This window comes from Asterias amurensis, chromosome 19 (assembly GCF_032118995.1).
Source record: "Asterias amurensis chromosome 19, ASM3211899v1".
Taxonomy (NCBI): Eukaryota; Metazoa; Echinodermata; class Asteroidea; order Forcipulatida; family Asteriidae; genus Asterias; species Asterias amurensis.
In genome coordinates, this window is record NC_092666.1 from 8,385,034 (window position 1) to 8,409,331 (window position 24,298).

Below are 24,298 nucleotides of genomic sequence, written 5' to 3' on the forward strand. Positions count from 1 at the left end.
GTCCTTGGGATGGGACGTAAAGCCAATGGTCCCATGTGTTGTGTAACGCATGTAAAAGAACCCAGTGCACTTTTCGAAAAGAGAAGTGGTTCGCCCCGGTGTTCCAGGCTATGGCTGCTGTATGCGCGGTAGCGCCTTGTAGAAAACCCTTATAATTGAGTCTCAAAATTCATCACTGCAATTACCTATCTTTCTGAAAGTTTGTATATACTCAGCACCTTGACTACCTTGTTTGGTAGATACGTGCGCTACACTATACTTCGACATTGTTATTATTCCCCAGCTTGAAAATGAACCCCCATCCTACCCTTACGACAAAAATAAAGGAACGTCTGGCCGATAAATCTGACCTCCAACCAGAGATGCGCGCCAATCTGGACGCATCCAGAACACACCCGCTGACAAGCCTCGGCACATCTCAGTCAAGATTATATATCGCCCTGAACGACAAGCAGTAATGCAACAAGGCCAAGAAACCCTATCTAAATGTTGGATCGTTATTGGTAGCTTAATAAAAACATACATAGCAGGCAAGAAACTCGTGTTTCTTAATGGTCCTCAAAACATCAACGGCCAGAAATACATCCCTCCACCATCTGATTCAAGTCCACACTAAGAACTGACCTAAAATCATCAAGTCTACTAAACATAAAGGAACCCGTTGCCTTGGATCGGTCGAGTTGGTCTTTGTAAAGCGTCTGTAACCGTTTGTATTAAAATGCATATATGATTAGAAAGATATTTTAAAAGTAGAATATAATGATCCACACAAGTATCACTCGAAATTGTGTGGTTTTCATTTTACCTCGTCGACAAACACGGTCGGGCCATTTATGGGAGTCAAATTAAAGTAAAAGGAAAACCACACAGTTTCGAGGCAAATGTGTGTGGATCATTAAATTCTACTTTTTAATCATCTTTCTAACCATGCATTTTATAACAAAATGGTTACAAATGCTTTTCAAAGACCAACTCGACGGATCCAAGGCAATGTGTTCCTGCAATTATCAGCTGATGGTCTTAACTAAGCTACATGTAAGTACCTCAGAATCTACCGGTAATTACAGTTTACACACCTTATCTGTTTAGGCAGACAATCCCACAGCTGATCACAGTATTGTTGAATGATTTCTCGCTCCTGGAACATTTTAATAAAGAAAGAATTGACAACATATAGATGTCAGCAAAAACATATATTGCAGATTCCGATTGGTCAATAAATCTAAAATTGAAATGACAAGACCAACCTTTTTCTTTAGTAGGAAATCTCAACATGGACATTTCCACAAAAATATTTCAGAGTCCATAGACACAACAATCACTGTAACAGTTGCCAGAGAGTCTTTTTTTACAGGTCCAAGTTTCGGTTTACTGTCTTAATGTTTTCAAATTTTTACTCTTCAGATTGTTTTGTAAGGTCCTTGTACTTTCATTTGTTTGGATTGCTGTATATTTTCCTGTTGTAAAATTTTTAATATTTTTATAATTATTTTGTTACGCGCTTGTGTACTTTTTATGGAATGGGCGCAATAAAAATGAATAAATTATAAAATTATCCACAAAAGTCCACAAAATAGCAACTTGATAATAGCAACAAAATAGCAACTCGAGTCCAAGTCACATGACTCGAGCTAAAGGGAAGGTACACATTTGGTAATTACTCAAAACAAATATTAACTTAAAAACTGACTTGGTAACGAGCATTTTAGAGCTGTTGATAGTATAAAACATTGTGGGAAACGACTCCCTCTGAAGTAACATAGTTTTTGAGAAAGTGGTAATTTCTCACTAAAATATTAAAAGTCTTCTAGCTAGAAGTCTTTTATTCCTATCTGAAAGCACACAAATTCGTCCATCAAGGGTGTTTTTTCTTTCATAATTTTCTCGCAACTTTGATTACCTATTGAGGTCAAACTTTCACAGGCTTGTTATTTTATGCTTATGATGGGATACACCAAGTGAGAAGACTGGTCTTTGACAATTACCAATAGTGTCCAGTGCCTTTAATAAGTTTAATAAATAAAACAAAACAAGATTGAAATATAATGGGTTTCTTTTTCCTCTTCTTTTGGGACGGATGAGAAACATCAAAACTAAAACATAAAAACATTAAAGATGATATTAACTGACCTGTAGTAGTGATGTAAGAAGGACATGGAAAAGCTCTGAATGAGTCAGACTATTGTCTGCAAGTTTCTGGACGAGGTTGATAGACTCTGACCATAACTTGTATTTCAGTAGAAGCTTCAGAGCGTTCAATTGACCATGAGATATTGAGCTGTTTACAACACAAATAAATAAATGGTAAAGTTTCAATAAGGGAATCAATGTGTGGTGGAGGTTTTCAACAAGTGGTTTTAACCCGCTGAGGCCTGGTTCTTGATAATTTGACCGAGACGAAGTCGAGGTAAATTATCAAGAACTAGGCCTCGGCAGGTTAAAACCACTAGTTGAAAACCGATTCAACACACTTTGATTCCCATTCATAAATACCTTTTAGGTAAAAAACACCAACACATTTTGGTCAAAAAGTAAAACAAATGCAAAAATTATAATTGTTCAATGATTTCTTTGAACACAACACTCCTCCAGCAATGAAATGGTAAGGCCCTCGGGTAAACAACTCATTATAAGGAGATTGCTGTGCGCGTATCGCCTGATGTGGCACAACTGTTCCAGCCGTTGCTCTCGACCAATAGGAATGAAGAAACTGTCATATAAGCACAGGTGCAAGCTCGCATGTCACGCCCATGTTTCAACACTTTTTACTGGTGTTATATCATCCATTCAAACAACCCCTCGTGGTGCCCTCTCGACCAATCAGAAATGGATAAACTGTCTTAGGTATTTATCAATAAGACATTCAAATAATAAGCAAACTAAGTGGTATCAATGGTTATCACAATAATATAGTCCAATGCTTTCTGTGGGAACTCTCACTTTCTCTTGACTCCGTGTTCTCACAGCCAGCACCGTACACGACTTGCAAACTTGATAGCTTACAGTACATTTTCATAGTTGTTATAAATTGGTAGCATAAATGATTTATTCTCACATAATTAAAAACCAACTAAAAATTTCAAAGAATAAAACAGTCAGAAGTTTGTAATTTATGAGAGATTTTGTGCAAATTACTGCAACCAAAGTAAGCAGCAGTAAATGTCCTTCAACATTTTTACAATTATTTGACTGAAACATTTGTAATAAAATTTGGGATAAATTTGTGGACTATTGTGTTATGGATACCTTACCTGAGGCGCAAGAGTTCTGCTTTGGCTAGTACTGCTCCTTCCCTATTCCTGGAATGGTCTGGTCCTGGCAGACTGCCAAGCGCAATGTCATAAAGCTTACCCTATTAACAGAAAGGAATGGACCAGGGCCCAATTTAATAGAGCTGCTTTTGCACATCATTTTGCTTAAGCTAAAAAGTCCTTGCTTAGTAAATTCAGATTACCGGCCAAGACTCTACTAAATTGTTATGCTAAAGTAAACAACTGCTAAATACCAGTCACAAGCAATGTATATGGCATGAAATTTTGGCCAGTAACATGTGTAAAATAAGCGAGCTGTTTTCGTGCTTAAGCAATTTTTTGGCTAAAAGCAGCTCTATGAAATTGGGCCCAGAAGATAAAAAGGGGGTGGAATAGTCCTAGTGTTCTGGTTACCCACTTACAGTATCAACAGTTGTTTTTGGTCATTGAGAACAATGTTGTAGCCACAATAGGCGGTGTTGGGCAAGCCTGCCCAGAACTAACAAATTGCACAAAATATTCCCCCGAGGGACTTTGAGTGACCAGAAGAGCAACCTATTTGCTGAGACCGAGGGAAATAGGCCCCTCTTCTCTGCACTCACAGGCCAGAGGGGGGGGGGGGGGGGGGGGGGGGGGGAATAGACATACACTAGTTACCAAATTATCCCAGTTTTATAACACAACGATCTTAAATGTGAAATAAGAACAGAAATCTGGAAAAGAAAGGAAGTGTTGTAGTTGCTCTTCACGGTTCAAGTCAAGCGAGGGCGCTAACCGGGCACTATTTTCAAAGACTAGTGCCCGCTCGGGAATTAGTTCCCGCAAAACGTGCGCGTGCGATCACTAGACTGTATTAGTTCATCCCACGTGACCACGTTTCAGCCAAACAGAATACAGATCAAGCAAGAGGTGTGTTATAATTTAATTTAGCGTCCACCACTAACATTGGTCTAACTACAACACTGATTGAGACTATTAGAAACGCTGAAGATCAATATTTCCTCCTCAAGACATTTCTTTTTCCCCACCCATCCTAGTTTGTTTGTTTTTCTTTTGTTTTGTTGTCATAGTCTCATGTAAAGCGCTCTGTTCTCCGTAGAGCGCTATATAAATGTTTCATATTATTATTATTATTATTATTATTTGTGTGCATACTTGGGATGTTAATGCTACAGTAGTTTTAAAAGCACTCATTTATGGGAATCTTTTTTTCATTTTTGTTTCACCTACTCAAGTTAAGTTACCAATAAGCAAGTAGAAGAAGTGAACTACTGCTAGAGTTCAAAGACTGGTTGGGATATTTTTCAAGACGAGTTTCGAATTCAAATTGTTTTAACTGAGGAAGTTGACTGTCAGTCTGCATTGTGTATCTCTAAAACTAAAATCAAAACATTTAAACAAAATTAAAATCATTTAAATCTTTACCACGCTTTTTTTCCTCAAGAAAGCTGATTCATCTGTAACTTTATCTCGTATCTGTTGGCAGAGCTGCACAAAATCAACCTACATAATAAAGAGCAAGCAAAACAAACAGGATGTCAGGATGTAACAAAGATTCTGGTTCTTTTTTCGGAACTCCGGAAAGTACTGAGTATACAGTGCTATTTTTTGTGCCTTGAATATGCCAACTTTTTAAACGCTCACTAAGTATAGCTTCCAGCATATTTTAAGACAAAAGATCTGTCGCAATTTGATTTTACAGGTGATTTATATTATCTATGTTTCCCGTAACTTTGGAATGTAAATGGAGTAATGTAAATTCCAGTTGGACGTAGTTGACACACTGTGCATTCATTGGTGATTTATGTTATCTAATGTTCCCTGGAACTTTGGAATGTGATGTAATGAAATTTCCAGTAATTATAGGCTAGGCTGTGAGCCGCCAGAGAGGGAGCCCTACGGCTACCCATTGTGTTATTTAAAGACAGTGGACACTATTGGTAATTGTCAAAGACCAGTCTTCTCACTTGGTGTATCTCATCATATACATAAAATAACAAACTTGTGAAAATTTGAGCTCAATCTGTCATTGAAGTTGCGAGATAGTAATGAAAGAAAAAAAACACCCTTGTCACACAAAGTTGTGTGCGATTAGATGGTTGATTTCGAGACATCAAGTTCTAAACCTGTGGTCTCGAAATAAAATTTGTGGAAAATTACTTCTTTCTCAAAAACTATGGCACTTCAGAGGGAGCCATTTCTCACAATGTTTTATACCATCAACCTCTCCCCATTGCTCGTCACCAAGAAAGGTTTCATGCTAATAATTATTTTGAGTAATTACCAATAGTGTCCACTGCCTTTAAAGGGAACAAAAGAGGGTTTTTGATCTTAATCCATGATTTTAAACACAAAGTTTCATCATCCTGTAGCAATAAGATGTCTTGAACATTTAACTCACAAGCTGTGTGGGTGTTTCTTTGTAGATCAGCCGGCAGATAATTTCAAATATCGGTAATCCCGAGTCTGAGTCAGGAGCAGAAGCAGCCAATGAGATTACAGGAACCGATAAGTCCAACTCTTCATCATCCAATGGGATAGCTTGAAACGTCACATGACCTAATCATTGACGGAAAGAAAATGAATGAGTAGTAAGCACTGTGTGAATGTATATTCATAAATACCTAAGACAGTTTATCCAATCTGATTGGTCGAATGGGCATCACGTGGGGTGTTTGAATGGATGATATAACACCAGTAAAAAGTGTTGAAACATGGGCGTGACACGCGAGCTGGCACCTGTGCTTATAAGACAGTTTCTTCATTCCTATTGGGCGAGAGCAACGGCTGGAACAGTTGTGCCACACCACGCAATACACGCGACGCGCACAGCAATCTCCTTACCAGGAGTTTTATTAGTTTTTGGTTTTTACCCATATACACCGATGTGTGTAGCACTGTATACTCAGTACTTTCCCGAGTCACAGGCACTCGGGAAAGTACTGAGTATACAGTGCTACACACATCGGTGTATATGGGTAAAAACCAAAAATTAATATTCTTTATCTCCGATGCAAATTTAACATCTATTAAAATTACCAGGAGTTGTTTACTCGAGGGCTTTACCATTTTATAGCTGGAGGGGTGTTGTGTTGAAAGAAATCATTGAACAGTTATAATTGCTGCATTTATTTTACTTTTTGACCAAAAAATGTTGATGTTTGACAGAAAAGGTATTTATGAATGGGAATCAAAGTGTGTTGAATCGGTTTTCAACCAGTGGTTTAAACCCGCCGAGGCCTGGTTCTTGATAATTTACCTTGACTTCGTCTCGGTAAAATTATCAAGAACCAGGCCTCGGCGAGTTTAAACCACTGGTTGAAAACCTCTCCACCACACATTGATTCCCTTATTGATAGGATCTATAAGGCTAGGAGTCATGTATTGTCTAAGATGGATTTTGAAAATTTCCAGGTTTTGATAACGCTTAGATTCCAAGAAGCTCTCATACACAGAGTCCTCAGTGCTAGAGAAAAAGATCAACGAGCAACTCTCTTCAGATTTTCAGGAGACCTTTAAAGGCAGTGGACACTCTTGGTAATTACTAAACATAATTATTAGCATAAAACCTTACTTGGCAACGAGTAATAGGGAGAAGTTGATAGTATAAAACATTGTGAGAAATGGCTCTCTCTGATGTGACACAGTTTGCGAGAAAGAAGCAATTTTCCACGAAGTTGATTTTGAGACCTCAGATTTAGAATTTGAGGTCTCGAAATCAAGCATCTGAAAGCACACAACTTCATGTGACAAGGGTGCTTTTTTCTTTCATAATTATCTCACAACTTTGACAACCAAGTGCGCTCAAATTTCCACAGGTTTGTTATTTTATGCATATGTTGAGATACACCAAGTGAGAAGACTGGTCAGTGACAATTTCCAATAGTGTCCAGTGTCTTTAAGACTCATTTCCGTTTGAACCAACATTTTTGCAATGAAATGCTTCATACATTTCTTTGTTTGATCTTATGCGCGTAGAGACTCCTGCATTATGCACAATACAAATTTTTATATGAAGCCTGGTTCATGATTCCTGCGAATGTGAATGAAAAGCAAATAGTGACGTCACAACTCTTGTTTTTCGCTGGGAATAATTTTCAAGAGTTGAGCACAGCTCAACTGCTGCAAATTATTTGTTTTGTGATGTCAATATTCGCTTCCCATTCACATTCGCGGGAGGTATGAACTGGGCTTTATAATTATCATTTAAAAATGGATTATAGCGAGTAAGTCTGCTGCCCCCCACATGTAGTACGTAAACCAATATTTTTGAGAATTCCCTTATGGTTATACCTTTGTCATCGATGGAGCCAACATTGAGGCCATCCAGGAGGCTGGACAGAGTTGCCATGGGAAAATGAAGACATAAAAACGTCAGTTGAGATCTCTTGACATTCAATGATACAGTAGAGGTGCTATCTAGTAGTCTTAGGACTTCCTTCTTAACTGTGTAAGGCTTCTGGGCAACCTATGGGAGATCACAGGGAAAATACACATTTGTTAATTGTCAAAGACCAGTCTTCTCACTTGGTGTAGCCATACATAACCATAAAATAACAAACCTGTGAAAATTTGGGTTCAATTGGTCATCGAAGTTGCAAGAAAATGATGAAAGAAAATACACCCTTGTTGAGTGAAATTGTGTGCTTTCAGATAAGAATAAAAGACTTCTACATGTAGCTAGAAGTCTTGTATTATTTTAGTGAGAAATTACCTCTTTCTCAAAAACTACGTTACTTCAGACGGAGTCGTTTCCCACAATGGTTTACAACAGCTCTCCAATGCTTGTAACCAAGTCAGTTTTTAAGTAAATATTTGTTTTGAGTAATTACGTACCAAACGTGTACATGTACCTTCCCTTTAACATGATAGCAAATCTAGTAAAATAGCAATGGTCCTTTTCAGAAATACCACATTGATGTACTATGGTGTTTCTGCAAACTTTACTAGATTGTATTTCCCCTACATGTAAGTAAAGCTTTAAAGACACTGGACACTATTGGTAATCGTCAAAAAGCCAGTCTTCTCTCTTGCTGTATCTCAACATATGCAAAAAACAACAAACCTGTGGAAGTTTGAGCTCAATCGGTTGTCGAAATACAAGACAATAATGACAGAAAAAACACCCTTGTCACAAGAAGTTGTGTGTTTTCAGATGCTTGATTTCGAGACCACAAATTCTAAATCTGAGGTCTCAAAATCAAATTCATGGAAAATTACTTTTCTCGAAAACTGTGTCACTTCAGAGGGAGCCGTTTCTCACAATACTTATACTATGAACCTCTCCCCATTACTCGTTACCAAGTAAGGTTTTATGCTAATAATTATTTTGAGTAGTTACCAATTGTGTCCACTGCCTTTAAATCCTTCTCATGCACAAGGTGTTACTGCACACCTTTCTAGACTGAATCTGCACCATGCAAAGTTTCAAATCTTTTGAACCACTCAACACCTGAAGAAAAAAGTTTGAGGACACGGGCTCAAGGACTGATAAAACCACATTTTTAAGTGTTTTTCTTGTGTCCTGTAGTCGCCATGACAATAAACAAACCGGTGACTGCCTTGTAGCCAGAGATCACACCAAGTTTACGATACAACTAGGGAAGCAACATCCCGCGTTTCCTGGCTAGACTAACTTGATAGAGAGCCCACCACGAAAATGGGAGACTTTTGAACCCTAGGTGGCAGCAGACTTACCAGGTAAATTTCCATTATTTACATAGTTCTAAACATGTGCATATTGCCGAGGACAATGGTTTTTACCTGGTAAGTCTGCTGCCACCAAGCGCCCCACCTGGTAAGTCTGCTGCCACCAAGCGCCCCAAACATCCCCATTGGCCTTACTACAACACTGCTGATGACTGAAGTGAAAACTCAAGTAGAAAGACTTACGTTTACTTGTCCTTCCCACACATCCATCTTCTGTTGGTACAGCTGCCAGTATTGCTGCAGTAGTGGATTCATACTATCATTCAACTTCGTCTTGACTTCTGGCTTTTTATCTTTCTCATCATACAGAGACTCAAGGACTTGACTAGCTGCTGGTTTGTGGTCATCATCTGCACCCTGAAAGATCAAATACTTTATTGGTAAGCTAAAACCAACCTCGGCACTATTTTATAAAGCTAAAAAACTGCTTGACAAATTTCTTTGCTAAGCAAAAAATGAGTGGGACAATAGTCACCACAAATGTAAAATTTTATGTAATTTTGGCTGGAAACCCATTCCTTAAAGCCATTGGACACTTTCGGTACAGAATTTTTTTTTTAAAGTTCACAGATTTACAAATAATTTACAGGGTTTACAGAAGTTAATGGTGAAAGACTTCTCTTGAAATATTATTTCATGAAATGCTTTACTTTTTGAGAAAACATTAAAACAATATAAATTCTTGATATCGAGAATAACGGATTTATTTTAAACACTTGTCATGACACTTCGAATCGTGCGCAAACAAGGGTGGGTTTTCCTGATATTTTCCCCAACTCTGATGACCGATTTAGCCTAAATCTTCACAGGTTTGTTATTTTATATATAAGTTTGTATACTGTTAAGATTTAGTAAAAGTGCACAGCGATTGTTATTTGATATACGAAATAACATAAAGACATCTGCTACACTCAGTAGTTTTCATACTTTCGTTCATAAAATGGACATAATGTGTACCCATGATTAATATCGAAGTCTTATATAGCGCACGTATCTACCAAACAAGGTACTCAAGGCGCGGAGTGTATACAAACTTTCAGAAGATAGGTTATTGCAGTTATGAACTCTGAGACCCAATTATTTAGCACTTTATAAGGGTTTACAAGGTGCTACGGCGCATACAGCAGCCACAGCCAGGACCACCGGGGCAAATACCTTCTCTTTTCGAAAAGTGCACTGCGTTCTTTTACATGCGTTACACAACACATGGGACCAACGGCTTTACGTCCCATCCGAAGGACGAAGCAATGGTTAAGTGTCTTGCTTAAGGACACAAGTGTCACGGCTGGGGATTCGAACCCACAATCTGCTGATCAGAAACACCAGAGTTTGAATTCGGTGCTCTTAACCGCTCGGCCACGACACTTCCGATTGTAGCTATGCAAAAAAAGTGTTCAAGAAACAAGATTAACTGACCTTCATTAACGCAACCATTAGACTAGGATTCTGAAAACCTTCTCCAGCGACGGCTTGTCCTTCATTGCCATCCATTACTTCATTACTCTTGCCTGAGAACGTGTTATAGGCATCCTGAATAGCTGTCTGTGTAGCTAGTCTGTCCTCATTGAACTCACGGAGTGTTGAGATGGCCTCCGACTTGCTGATGTTAGTTGACAGTGACTGGACATTGGACATCTAAAAAATATATAAATATATTAATATTACACAAAAACAAAGCCAACAAATCCAATAGTTGTTCAATTACTTTCAGTCATTAAGGTAGAATATACAAGTGTTAAAGGAACATTACAGAATTGGTAAGAAACAAAAATTGTGAAGATCACAGATTTTCATGAAAATTACACGGTCTAATGATGATGATGATAGTAGAAAACATCCCTTGAAATATTTCTGTCTGAAATGTCGTATTTGATGAGAAATAAGTAATCTAACTTCGCGTTTGAAGTTTATCGCTCAGTGAGCATTTTATTCATTTTTATTTTGGCATCAGTGCAACGCAACATTTTAATCGGTTTTTCGCTATTCTCTTGTGACCCAAATGGCCGATCGATCTCAAACCTCGACAGGTTTGACAATTTATGTATATGGTGGAATACATAAAGTGCCTTCACTGCCAGCAACTGTTTTGTTAGCAAAAACTAATTCTGTAACATTCCTTTAAAAGAGGTTTGTGGTAACACCATGTGAAAATCCCTTGTTGAGTAGTATTGATTTTGAAAGGAACCGGTGGTTAACGATTCGATGTTTTGATCAGTATGCTCTGCATGATCGTCTTCATAAGGGACCATTGCCTACAAGCTTTGCTTCTTAAATGGATCCCTCCGCAGTGTCAACATTGTTATGCATCTATTTCTTTAAACCTATGTTGTGAAACGATTACTTTTCAATGTTGTAATAATTTCTTGTGACTGCTGTTTGATATTGTTTTTTTTTGTCTTTTGATACTGTGGAAATAAAATGAACCTTGAACCTTGACAAAAGATGGTCAGAGCATACTGATCGAAACGTAGTCAGTGAACACCGATTCTTTTCAGAATCAACATTACTCAAAAGAGATATTCACATGGTGTTACCGAAAACCTGTCTTAGTTTTACTTCCATCATGTAAAGTTTCAAATCCTATTTAAAGGATTTGGGTACCTTTTCAAAATGTCCATAGATTTACATTAAACTTACAGGGTTTGAAGAGAATGATAGTAGAAAGCTTCCCTTCAAATATTACTTACTGAGGTGCTGTAGTTTTTGAGAAATGAGTAACACAATGTCATGAAAATACGTTTGTAAATGATTAAAATAGTTTTATGACATTGTTTTACTCATTTCCCCAAAACTACAGCACCTCAGCACGTAATATTTTCAGGGAAGCTTTGATACCATCATTATCTTCAAACTGTGCAAGTTTAGTGTAAATCTGTGGACATTGTGTTTTTTGTCCTACAAAAGTTACATAGACCCTTTAAGTGTCAATGTGTCGTACCTGAAGAAGCCAGATTCCTTTTGAAGTCCACACACCCACCCTGGGTATTGTTCCCACTGTACTAAACAGCTTCACATCTTGGTTTATTGACATCGCCGATACATTCAATTCTTGCAAGAGATCTCCACTTTTCTTGCTGAATAGTCTTTTTTTTCATAAACAATAAAAGATGCATGATTAAATTTGATGGTTTTTAGAAGTATGAATTTAAATTGGACTGCTGCTTTTTTTAATATACACACTATCATCAGTAATGGCTTTTGCCAGATTTACTAAAGCCCGGTTCATACTTCCTACAAATGCGATTACGATACGATTGTTGACAACACAACTTCGCAACGAAATTCGCACTTAGTCAAGTTGAGCTCAACTCTTTAGGGAATGTCACAGCGAAAGAGGGGTTGTGACGTCAAATTCACATCAAATTCGCATTCGCAAAAAGTATGAACCGTGCTCAACACTAATTTATGGATACAGTGGAGTAGCTGAACTTGGTTCTTAGACATTCAGGCAAGCTCCACTCAAGACAGAACAATATGAAATACCGAAAGAACAAAAGGGACAGTAGGCCAATGGCACATGCCTGGATTTCGAATGTAAATAACTGTGACTAATGAGAGCCTCTAGCTTGGATGTTACGAGATAAATAAAAATACAAATTTAAAGGCAGTGGACACTATTGGTAATGACTCAAAATAATTATTAGCATAAAGCCTTTCTTACGAGTAAAGGGGAGAGGTTGAATGTATAAAACATTGTGAGAAAGAAGTAATTTTCCACTAATTTGATTTCAAGACCTCAGATTTAGAACTTGAGGTCTCGAAATCAACCATCTAAAACCACACAACTTCATGTGACAAGGGTGTTTTTTCTTTCATTATTATCTCGCATGTTCGATGACCGATTGAGCTCAAATTTTCACAGGTTCATTATTTTATGCTTACAGTATGTTGAGATACACCAACTGTGAAGACTGGTCTTTGACAACTACCAATAGTGTCCACTGCCTTCAACTGTAGTGGGCTGAATAGAAACATCGAGAGTACACCATACGTACCTGATTATACCATCCTTGAAGATAGCACCTAGAGTATGTCTGTATGCAAACCAATCTGAGCCCTGCGCTACATCAATGCAATCTGGCAGCTTGAAAGCATTCAAACATTCTGAAATCAAGTAAATTCTCATTAATTAACAATAATATTAATAACCAATTCTTACATGAATATAGCGCATTAACCGTCTCAATGCGCTTTACATTAGTGCCCTGGTCATTGGGCCAAAACATGTCCCTTCAAAGGCAATGGACACTATAGCTGGGTGAATAGTGAAATTGTGTTATTCGGATACTGCTGGCCAACTATCCGAAATTAACCGGATATTCGAATAGTTTTTTTCGCCGCTAGAGGGCGCTATTTAAAAAAAGAAAGAACAAATTGTTTTGCCACTAGAGGGCGCTGTTCGTTTGTGAATGAGATCTTATGGGCGGATTGATATTAGTTTTAGACAGTGTCACTCGGTTCATTCATAAAAATGACCGGATCTAATTTAAAGATTTTGGGGTTGAACAAAGAATTGACTGGAGTGGGATTTGAACCAACGACCTCCGGATTAACGTGCCGGCGCTCTACCAACTGAGCTATCTAGCCCTATGTTGGCGATGTCCCTATAATTTAGTTTAAAGATGGCGATTTACTTTTACTTTTGATCGAGATTGACTCTACAGGAAGGAAAGCTTTTGTAATCTGTGAACAAATTACGTCAGAAATGTCATTGTTTTAACTCTTCACGGAGGTGAGCATTGTATACTTAATTTATGCTGTTTTATGCTGTCTTAATAGAAGTTTCATAAGGATTCCATAAAACATTCATATCAGTTGTCGCCCGACATCTGCTGATATTCGGATAGTTAAAGAATATCCGGTTACTCGGTTGTAAGTACAGAAGTATCCGGTTTGTTAATAGGTATTTGCGCCCTATGCGGATATCCGGTTAAGAAAAAAAAGGCATTCGCGGTTATGGATAGGAAAACCTATTCACTATCAACCGGATATTCGAATGATTCGCCCAGGCCTAATGGACACTATTGGTAACTGTCAAAGACTAGCCTTCACAGTTGGTGTATCTCAACATATGCATAAAATATTAAACCTGTGAAAATTTGTTCTTAATCGGTCACCAAAGTTGCGAAATAATGAAAGAAAAAACACCAAAGTTGTGTGCATTGAGATGGTTGATTTCGAGACCTCAAGTTCTAAATCTGAGGTCTCGAAATCATATTTGTGGAAAATTACTTTTTTTCTCGAAAACTATGGCACTTCAGAGGGAGCTGTTTCTCACAATGTTTTATACCATTGACCTCTCCCCCTTACTCGTCACAAAGAAAGGTTTCATGCTCATAATTATTTTGAGTAATTACCAATAGTGTCCACTGCCTTTAAGCTTTCTCAGCTCCCTGAGCTGCCGTAGCACTCCAAAGGCTTTTTCATTCACAAAATCAACCTCTACCCTCACAGGCACCCAATATACTCCTGGGTGTAGAGAAGCAATGACGAAAAACAAAACAGCTTCTTCCAGGCAATGTGCACATCTTTTTTCCTCTAATAATTGCTTGTTTTAACCACTTTGTTTGTTTGTTTGTTTTGGCCTGTCTAATGTTTTGCAATTTAACCTCTTCGGATTGTCCTGTAAGGTTCTTGTATTTTCATTTTGTTTGGATTGCTGTATATTTTTCTGTTGTAAAATGGTATATTTTTATAATTATTTTGTTATGCGCTTCTGTACATTTGATGGAATGGGCGCAAAATAAATGAATAAATTATTATTATTATTTAAATGTAATTCCGGTTACTTGGTTGTAAATTTTGAATGTTTTTAATAAACCAGAGTATTATAGGAACACGTTGCCTTGGATCGGTTGAGTTGGTCTTTAAAAAGCATTTGTAACCCTTTGTTATAAAATGCATGGTTAGAAAGATGTTTTAAAAGTAGAAACTGCATGGTTTTCCTTTTACTTTACAAATTAACACGGTCGGCCAGGAGTAAAAAATTTGACTCCCATAAATGGCTGACCATGTTAGTCGACGAGGTAAAAGGAAAACCACGCAATTGCGAGTAATACTTAAGTGGATCATTATATTCTACTTTTAAAATATCTATCTAATCATATGCATTTCATAACAAACGGTTTCAAACGCTTAATAAAGACCAACCCGTCCGATCCAAGGCAACGTGTTCCTTTAAAGTCTGCCATCATATTTTATTGGTTCGAGGTACATGCTCATTAGCCCTATATAGGACTCTTTCTCTGTACACAGGAACAGAGTCCTAAGTATTGAGGCCCGTTTCTGGGGCGGAAAAATTTCACAGCTTCATAACTTAAATCTTACCTGCAACAAGCCATTAATTTCAACAGATTCACATTCCATGACGGCATACATTTTTCTGCGGTGGGTTTTGGTCCTCATATTTTCCTCACAAATCCGTCATTTTTGTGAAATAATGCAGCTTCCAACGTTAAAAAATTCCCGTTTCGATCGTTTTCTCACAGTGTTGTCTGTTGTCGTGCGTACGCGTATACATTCGCGTGCAAGACGCATGATGCAAGCTTAGACGCATGAATTCTTGGTCACCGTATCTTGACTGCACACAGCGTTAACAACACAATTCAAAAATGTGCGCGTCGCGCGTCTTGCGTACAAACGGCAGACTGTGAGAGTACGGACAAAAATGGGTATTCCTTAACGTTGGGAGCTGCATTATTTCATGAAAATGACGGATTTGTGAAGAATATATGACGATCAAAACCCACCGCAGAAAAACACATGCTGCCATGGAATGTGAACCTGTTGAAATTGGTGCTTTCTTGCAGGTAAGATTTGAGTTATGAAGCTGTGAAAATTTTCCGCCCCAGAAATTTACCCTGATGTCCAGGACGTCACTGTAGTACAAAACGAAAGTGTAAGGCCGCCAGGGCTACATGCTCATGTACATGCAATTAGGGTTATGTGATCCACAGTTTGACCTACCTTCAGCTCCATTGAGAGTATGTACGTAGCCATTACTAGATAGAAGAAACAACACACCAGTAGACAGATGGCTAGCTCTAGCAATGACATCTAGGTTTGGGTGTGAGGCTGTCTGTATAAAAAAAATATATATCAAAAAAAGAAATTTACACATGTATTAACACTATTGTAAGATTTTATGGGTTTTTGGGGTATTTTTATATGTTGCTAATTTTTATATTGTGTAAAGCGCTTTGAGATCATGCATAAGGCGCTTCATAAATTATTATTATCTGAATCGTAGGATTAATAAGATTGATGTGGAGTTAAAACTTTGATCAATTTCATCTAGGGTGTCATGGCTGAGCGGTTTAAAGAATCAAATTCAAGTTCTGGTGTTTAAGTCATCGAAGTGTGGGTTCGAATCTGGTCATGACACCTGTGTCCTTGAACAAACTTGAACAAGATGCTTTACTACAATCACTTCTCATCACCCTGGGGAAAAGACCCCTTGAAATACGCGCAGCGTACTCACATGTGCCTATCCCGGGTGTCATTTTGGGTGTCAAAATCGTATACAAACATGCACAAAAGAGAGTTAACACCCAAAATTACACGCATTGTTCGAAAGGGGATTCTGTATTGTGTATAAAAAATCAATAACTCCCCTTTGCATAACGCAAAATGCTACAGGAACGCCGAGGTCACACGCACGTTTTTGCGCACAGAGAACAGCTATTGTCCAATGATCTGCCTCCTTTTTGAGAGTGTGGCGACATATGCAATGGGTCTATAAATGGGCCGAGAGGGTAGAGGTTGATAGTAAGATATAGCGCAGCACAATGACAGAGCTTACCTGCACCCAAATGTGCCTGAGTTTAGAGGCTGCTGATTTGAAATCAACAACCATGTCGGCTCTTTCTTCGGATAAACAGCGCCCTCTGCTGAGGACGTTGGTATTGAGTTGGTTCTTTAGTCGGTAGGAATCCGAATGCCAGGTGAAATAAAGCCCCTTCGGACATGGATCACTGAAATAAAAACATTATTCAAAGTGATTAGTCGAATATGCTATGACAAGCATGCAGTCCTGCAAGCATGCCAACAGGCTTGCAAGCTTGCAGGCATCTTATTAAAGGGAAGGTACACGTTTTGGTAGTTTTTAACTTAAAAACTGACTTGGTAACGAGCATTTGATAGCTGTTGATAGTATAAAACATTGTGGGAAACGACTCTATCTGAAGTAACGTAGTGTTTGAAAAAGAAGTAATTTCTCACTAAAATAATAAAAGACTTCTAGCTAGAAGTCTGTTATTCCTATCTGAAAGCACACAAATTTGTCCAACACGGTTTTGTTTCCGTTCATAACTTTCTCGCAACTTAGATGACCAATTGAGCCCAAATTTTAACAGGCTTGTGATTTTATGCTTATGATGGGATACACCAAGTGAGAACACTGGTCTTTGACAATTACCAATAGTGTACCTTCCCTTTAACGTGTACAGTGCCTTTAAGCTTTGACCTCTGAAAAGCCCCTGTTTCTAAGAAGTCAATGAAAGAAAGTTGGCAAATTTGAATCTCCGAGACTCTTAAAGCCATTATACACTTTCGGTAAACAGTATTGTCCAAGTCCCACACTTCGTGTATCACAACTTATATATAAAATAACAATCCTGTGGAAATTTAGGCTCAATCGGACATCGGAGTCTGGAGAAAATAACGGGAAAACCCGCGTTTTTGCGCGTTTCGCCGTGTCATGACATGTGTTTATAACAAATCCGTAATTCTCGTTAACGAGAATTTATATTGTTTTACCGTTTTCTCAAAAAGTAAAGCATTTCATGGACTAATATTTCAAGAGAAGTCTTTCACCATTACCTTCTGTAAACCCTGTAAATTATTTGTAAATCTGTGAACTTTTTTTGTTGTTTCTGTACCGAAAGGGTCCAATGGCTTTAAGGCGAGTGTTTGAAATTAACACTTCTTGGGTGCCTGTTTTTAAAGCTGCAGCAGGAGATGCCCATTGGTACCATGCATCACCTAGCTAAATAAAAATGGGTTTGCTGCTCTTGATGATGCAAATTCTGTGACAGTTCTTTGATATGTGGAGATGTGGATTGCACAATTTGTGAGATATAAAGAAAATCATTCATAACCCATTTACATGTACACTACAGGCATGTTTGACACTGAGCAATGCTTGGGTCTCCCTTAGTTGCTCCCTTAGTTAGTAAAAGTACATTCCATTTCAACGTTTCGACTAGCTTGCTCTAGTCATCGTCAAGACACTAATTTCTAACTGTTTTTCAAACACCAACAACATAGAGTTTATGTATGTAGCATTGAGTTTATGTATGTAGCATTGAGTTTATGTATGTAGCATGACATACCTTGGCCATATACTGATTGCTAGCGGTGAAGAATAGAGGGAACAACTTGGACAATTCTGGAGTAACGTTGTGGCAGGTCCGACACTGTATTTCACATTAGTTGTTTCTGAAAAAGAAAACGAAAAACCACTTTCCTAAGCTATGTTTAAAGTATAACAAAAATGAAAGACAAGTCTATTGTATGCCATTACTTGGTAGGAAATGTTCCATACATTAGACACTGTACACATGTTTACGTTTCATGGGCATTTGTCACAAAGATGTTTGTTTCAACTACATGTTCTCAAACCATGACAAAGTACAGTCATAAAAACCATGATAGACAACGAACAGCTGAAACAACTGCTCAAATTTATCTTTATAAATATTAGCACAACAATCGGTGAATTGACCATACCGTTGATTGTGTGAGGGCAGTTTCAATGCGAACTTGCTTGTTTCACAATTACGCCCGGTTCATACTTCCTGCGAATGCGAATGCGAAGCGAACTGCTGCAAATATCGATGCAAATTTCTGTGACGTCAACATTTGCTTCGCATTCGCAGGAAGTATGAACCAGGCTTTACAGTTTCATCTAATTTCATCTCAGTTCCATGAGCCTGAATATTGGATCATTTTGCCAGTTCCAGTGACCTTGTAATGTGAGTCAACTCTACTTACCAAATGTAATGGTTCTTGTGCACACACTGTAATGGCAGCCATCTTGAATCCCATTAGATTGACCTTCGACCCATATGACCCTCCCTCTTCCCTCATCTATAGTGATAGCGTGTAATGTTGCTTTCTGTGATGTGCAGACATTAATGTTACCCAGGTGTACCCATCCACCAGTGTCAGAGTACAACCAAACTTTCAACACTCCGTTGCTGTGAGCCTGTAGAGTAAAGGGATTCAAGTTCAATTTAAAGGACCACGTTGCCTTGGATTGGTCGAGATGGTCTCTGAAAAGCGTTTGAAACAGTTTGTTATCAAATGCGTATGACTAGAAAGAAATTTTAAAAGTAGAATATAATGATCCACACAAGTATCACTCGAAATTGCGTGGTTTTCCTTTTACCTCTTCGACAACATATGCATAAAATTACAAACCTGTGAAAATTTGAGCTCAATTGGTGGTCGAAGTTGTGAGTAAATAATGAAAGAAAAAACACCTTTGTCACACAAAGTTGTGCTCGTTCAGATGGTTGATTTTCAGACCTCAAATTCTAAATCTAACGTCTTGAAATCAAATTCGTGGAAAATTACTTCTTTCTCAAAACTTATGTCACTTCAGAGGGAGCCTTTTCTCACAATGTTTTATACCATCAACCTCTCCCCATTACTCGTCACCAAGTAAGGTTTTATGCTAATAATTATTTTGAGTAATTACCAATAGTGTCCACTGCCTTTAACTATAAGATTGTAAACAAAAATACAACCTAAATCATCACTTTTCTAGCATCATCTCTGACCATGGTGCAAGTGACCAGCACACCACTCTATCACTTTTTACACAAAAACCAAAAGAGTATGCCCTGCTGTAATGTACCAGTAATACCAGCAGACATGTCACAAATCCGCAAACGACATAGGCCCTACCTCCGTTTGATCACGTCAATTGTTAATTTCCGGATAAACTTCAGTATAAACCTACTGGTACCAATAGTTCTTATTAGGTTCTATTAGTTTGTACATTGTTTACCTAAAATGAATTTTTGTAGTGGACTCATTTTACAGAACTGTCACATTCCAATTATTGCCTCTCACCAAAGAACTGTTGGTTATTAGAAAAACAAAATGCAATGTTGTTTTTCTTTCTGTTTTTAAAGAGACTTACGATGTAAACAGGTGCAGTCTTTTTCTTCAATGCACAAACGTCAATTATTTCTGATGTAGTCTGGTGAACAGTCAGAACTCTCTTATCTTTAGGCACCTGTGGGTATCAACAAACCAACACAACATCAATCCAATGAACACAAATTTCCAAGGCTCCCTAGACAATGCTTTGACCCCCACCCCCCCCCTCCACATTTTTAATTTTTTTATATTTTATTATTTATTTTATGCAAGTCGACTGACACACAAGGCCTGAAGGCCACTTCAAGGTGTGGGCTTCGATTATATTTTCCAGAGACAGTTGCCACCAACTCCTAGGGCTGAAACAGGGACCGAATGTGGGCTTGGGTATCATCAATTCGAAGCCTGGCCGGTAGAGCAGAAAGCACTACCTCCCCAATTTTATGTAGCAAGTGTCACGACCGGGATCCGAACCCACACCCTGCTGATCAAACACCAGAGCTTGAATCCGGTGCTCTTAACCACTCGGCCATGACACTAGTACAAAGAACATAGACCTAGTCGTTCAATGATTTGCCTTCTTTGGTCTCATACGTAGTGAGGGCCTTTTTTTGCCTCATCAGTAAGGCGCTTTTTGAGAGAGTGACGTCACGTGCAAGGAGTCAATTACTTCATTAAAAAATTTAATGACATATTTCAGGCATGCAACTGCAACTATAAATTTAATACCAAGTGGACTGCTCTTAGAAATGACCTTTTTTAAATAAGATGCCAGGTTACCGGTTTGTCTGTTTTTGTTTGTTTTTGCCCTCTCTTTGTTTTTCCTTGGTATGTACATGTAATTTGTTGTTGTATGTCGTATTGTTACATGTGTGTGTAAACTTGAGCATTGCAAAAAAAAACGAAAAAAAACAAAAAACTAAACAAAACCTGCAACTTCACCCAAAAAGAGGATATTAAAAAAAATCAATGATTTTGCATAGTATTTTTAAATTTTGAATGGTTAAACTGAGATTAAAATCCAAGGAAAAAATGCGTGCCTACATGTTTACCTTTTGATTGACAGGTGCTGTGTCAAATGCCTTCATTGCGAATCCATTGTTGAGAGAAAGGAACAGGTGTCCCGTGGTAGCCCATACAGATTGGACTTCTTCATTTGGAGCATCACTGGAGAATAAGTCATTCAAGTCCTGTGAGTAAATATATCAGAAATGAAAGTTATATTATTACATTCTTAATCTGAATTGTGTTATCCGCAAAGCATCCTAAACGAAAACATCACACCAACTTTTTGGAAAGAGAAAAAGAAGAAAATTTTGGTTTTAGACGAGGGAGGAAAACACCGACATCAAGGGAAAATCCATGCAGTCAGGTAAGAACTGAAAAACTTTGTTAGTTCACAGAGCCATGTTCTTTATATCACGTACAGGGTGCGTTCGAATTTAGTTAGTTCACAGAGCCATGTTCTTTATATCACGTACAGGGTGCGTTCGAATTTTGTTAGTTCACAGAGCCATGTTCTTTATATCACGTACAGGGTGCGTTCGATGGTTCAATAAGCCTTCCTGTGTCCACCCCGCAGTCCTCATTCGGGTGAGCCCTTGACAAGAGCTAATCGAACGATCACTCACCATCTCGTCGTGACATCATGCACCTGGGGTCACTCCAAAGTGACCCACTCCACAAGCAGGGCACTTGGGGCTGACCCAAGTGAGCCCCTGGAATGACTTCAATGCTATTTGAACATACCTAGGGCAGACTGGGGTCGACTCAGGAAAGCAAATCTAACGCATCCATTGTAATACACTTATTTGACCATTCTTGACCAATCGGAGTTAGTATGTATTTCTTCTTTTTCTAAATGTGATTAATAAAAATCAAAAAGTGTTAACATGTTTCGGATTTTAAAAGGAGATCTTTGTAAATGTTGTTTGTCATACTGGTTGTGATTGCTACTTATGTCAGAAAATACTTTTATGACAAAATATATTTCAAAATCTGGGTTATTATTTAAAAACTTCCTGGGGGAAGTGTAACGCACAGTTTAAAGGATTTTGGTAATTTTTGTAACACAAAACACAATGTCCACAGATTGACATTAAAGTTGCACCAGTAGAAAGCTTACCTTAAAATGTTTCTTACTGAGGTGCGTTAGTATTTGAGAAATGAGTAAAACAATGTCACGAAAATATGTTTTACATGCTGAAACAGTTTTCGACTTTTGAAAAAAAAATTATTTTTGTGACTTGTCTTACTCATTTTCTAAAATACTACAACACCTCAGTAAGTAATATCTTTTATTAGCTTTTTACCATCATTATCTTCAAGTCGGTGTACATTGTCTTTTGTGTCCTACAAAAAGTACCAGACCCTTTAACTATCCCAGTGGGCCATTTTACAAACAGCTCAATCGCAACAGCAAGGCCTGTTTACGAGGCACTCCCGAATACTTGACCAATTAATATTCCTTTTTAAAGACACTGGACACTATTGGTAATTGTCAAAGACCAGTCTTCTCACTTGGTGTATCTCAACATATGCATAAAAAAACAAATATGTGAAAATTTGAGCTAAATTGGTCGTCAAAGTTGCAAGAATGAAAGAAAAAACATCTTTGTCACATCCACACGAAGTTGTGTGTGTTTAGATGGTTGATTTTGAGACCTCAAATTCTAAATCTGAGGTCTCCAAATCAAATTTGTGGAAAAATACTTCTTTTTCGAAAACTATGTCATTTCAGAGGGAGCTGTTTCTCACAGTGTTTTATACCATCAACCTCTCCCCATTACTCGTTACAAAGTAAGGTTTTATGCCAATAATTATTTTGAGTAATTACCAATTTAGTGTCCGCTGCCTTTAAATCTGCAAAAATCTCCTCTTCTAAGTTTGTTTTCCACAGCATTCAGTCTTTTACACTATAGGTACGTAGCTGTATCTCAATCCTCTTTCACCCTAATTATTCTAATCCCATGCTACACAATCCTGCTAAATTGAACCACACCTGGGCCCCATTTCATAGAGCTGCTAAGCCCAAAAATTTGCTTAGCATGAAATTTCTTCCTTGATAAAAACAAGATTACCAACCAAATTTCCACGTGATTATCAAGATAAGCAAACAACAGCTGAATACCAGTAACACGCAGTATGCAACAAGTGGAAATTTGGTTGATAATCCTGTTTTTATCAAGAAAGAAATTTCATGCTTAGCAAATTTGTGTGCTTAGCAGCGCTATGAAATTGGGCCCTGCTACAGTCCATGCACATAACTGAACAAGCAAGGACACAAAACACCAATGTTATAGAGCTTGCAGCAAGTTTATTGTCAATACTCCATTGTGTAGGTTTGAAACCTACTTCTTGATACAAGAATGTTGACTTTGAGTTAAAGGAACAAGTTGCCTTGGATCGAGTTGGTCTTTGAAAAAGGGTTTGTAACCGTTTGTTATCAAATGCATATGGTTAGAAAGATGTTGTAAAAGTAGAATACAATGATCCACACAAACATGCCTCAAAATTGCACGGTTTTCCTTTTACATCGTCGGATAACACGGTCCGCCATTAATGGGAGTCAAATTTTTGACTCCAATAAATGGCCGACCGTGTTGGTTCGCAAAGTAACAGGAAAACCGTGCAATTTCGAGGCAAATTTGTGTGGATCATTGTTTTCTACTTTTAAAACATCTTTCTAACCATATTCATTTTATTACAAACGGTTACAAATGCTTTTTATAGACCAACTCCTCCGATCCAAGGCAACGTGTTCCTTCAAAGGAAGTATCATTTAGGCTTTACAACAAAAATAGGTTACATCAGTCATATTTAACAAACATTTGAAATCCTTGATCCCTATGTGCCAATAGATCCTGGTAATTGCTTTGCTCGGATACACTGTGCCTGATAGGTGGCAGAGGGTGTTCTTTTGCCTTATCAGTAAACAGGGCACTTTTTGAGAAAGTTGCCTCATGCAAGGAATCGTCTACTTTCATTAAAAATTAAATGACATATGTACCCCCGCCCATTTTTCAATTTGTTATCCATTCTTTCAAAAGGAGGCCTAGGAGCTTTTCCTGAATCTAACGTGATGCTCTCGAACACGTGTAACACTAACAGTCTGTCTCATAAAACAATATTAGTGAATGCCTGCCAGCAAATCTTTTTAGTGTAAATAATTCGACCCTGTTAACACGGGTCCTCATGCAACAAATAGATATAAATTATGTTTGCGGTGG

The 24,298-nt window shown here is 38.0% G+C and overlaps 1 protein-coding gene across 1 annotated transcript in view; it reads right to left on the reverse strand.

Moving 5' to 3' along the window:
• Positions 1-24,298, reverse strand: part of LOC139951327 (uncharacterized) — a 30,860-nt gene that overhangs the window by 951 nt on the left and 5,611 nt on the right. The window contains exons 2-17 of the mRNA XM_071950177.1: positions 21,122-21,259; positions 20,110-20,205; positions 18,954-19,167; positions 18,293-18,398; positions 16,762-16,933; positions 15,927-16,038; positions 12,956-13,064; positions 11,899-12,043; positions 10,377-10,595; positions 9,144-9,317; positions 7,545-7,719; positions 5,653-5,810; positions 4,677-4,754; positions 3,252-3,352; positions 2,131-2,278; positions 1,077-1,138 (exon numbers count right to left, since the gene is read on the reverse strand). Coding sequence (XP_071806278.1) covers positions 1,077-1,138; positions 2,131-2,278; positions 3,252-3,352; positions 4,677-4,754; positions 5,653-5,810; positions 7,545-7,719; positions 9,144-9,317; positions 10,377-10,595; positions 11,899-12,043; positions 12,956-13,064; positions 15,927-16,038; positions 16,762-16,933; positions 18,293-18,398; positions 18,954-19,167; positions 20,110-20,205; positions 21,122-21,259 — 2,207 coding nt within the window. The remainder of the gene's footprint in view (positions 1-1,076; positions 1,139-2,130; positions 2,279-3,251; positions 3,353-4,676; positions 4,755-5,652; positions 5,811-7,544; positions 7,720-9,143; positions 9,318-10,376; positions 10,596-11,898; positions 12,044-12,955; positions 13,065-15,926; positions 16,039-16,761; positions 16,934-18,292; positions 18,399-18,953; positions 19,168-20,109; positions 20,206-21,121; positions 21,260-24,298) is intronic.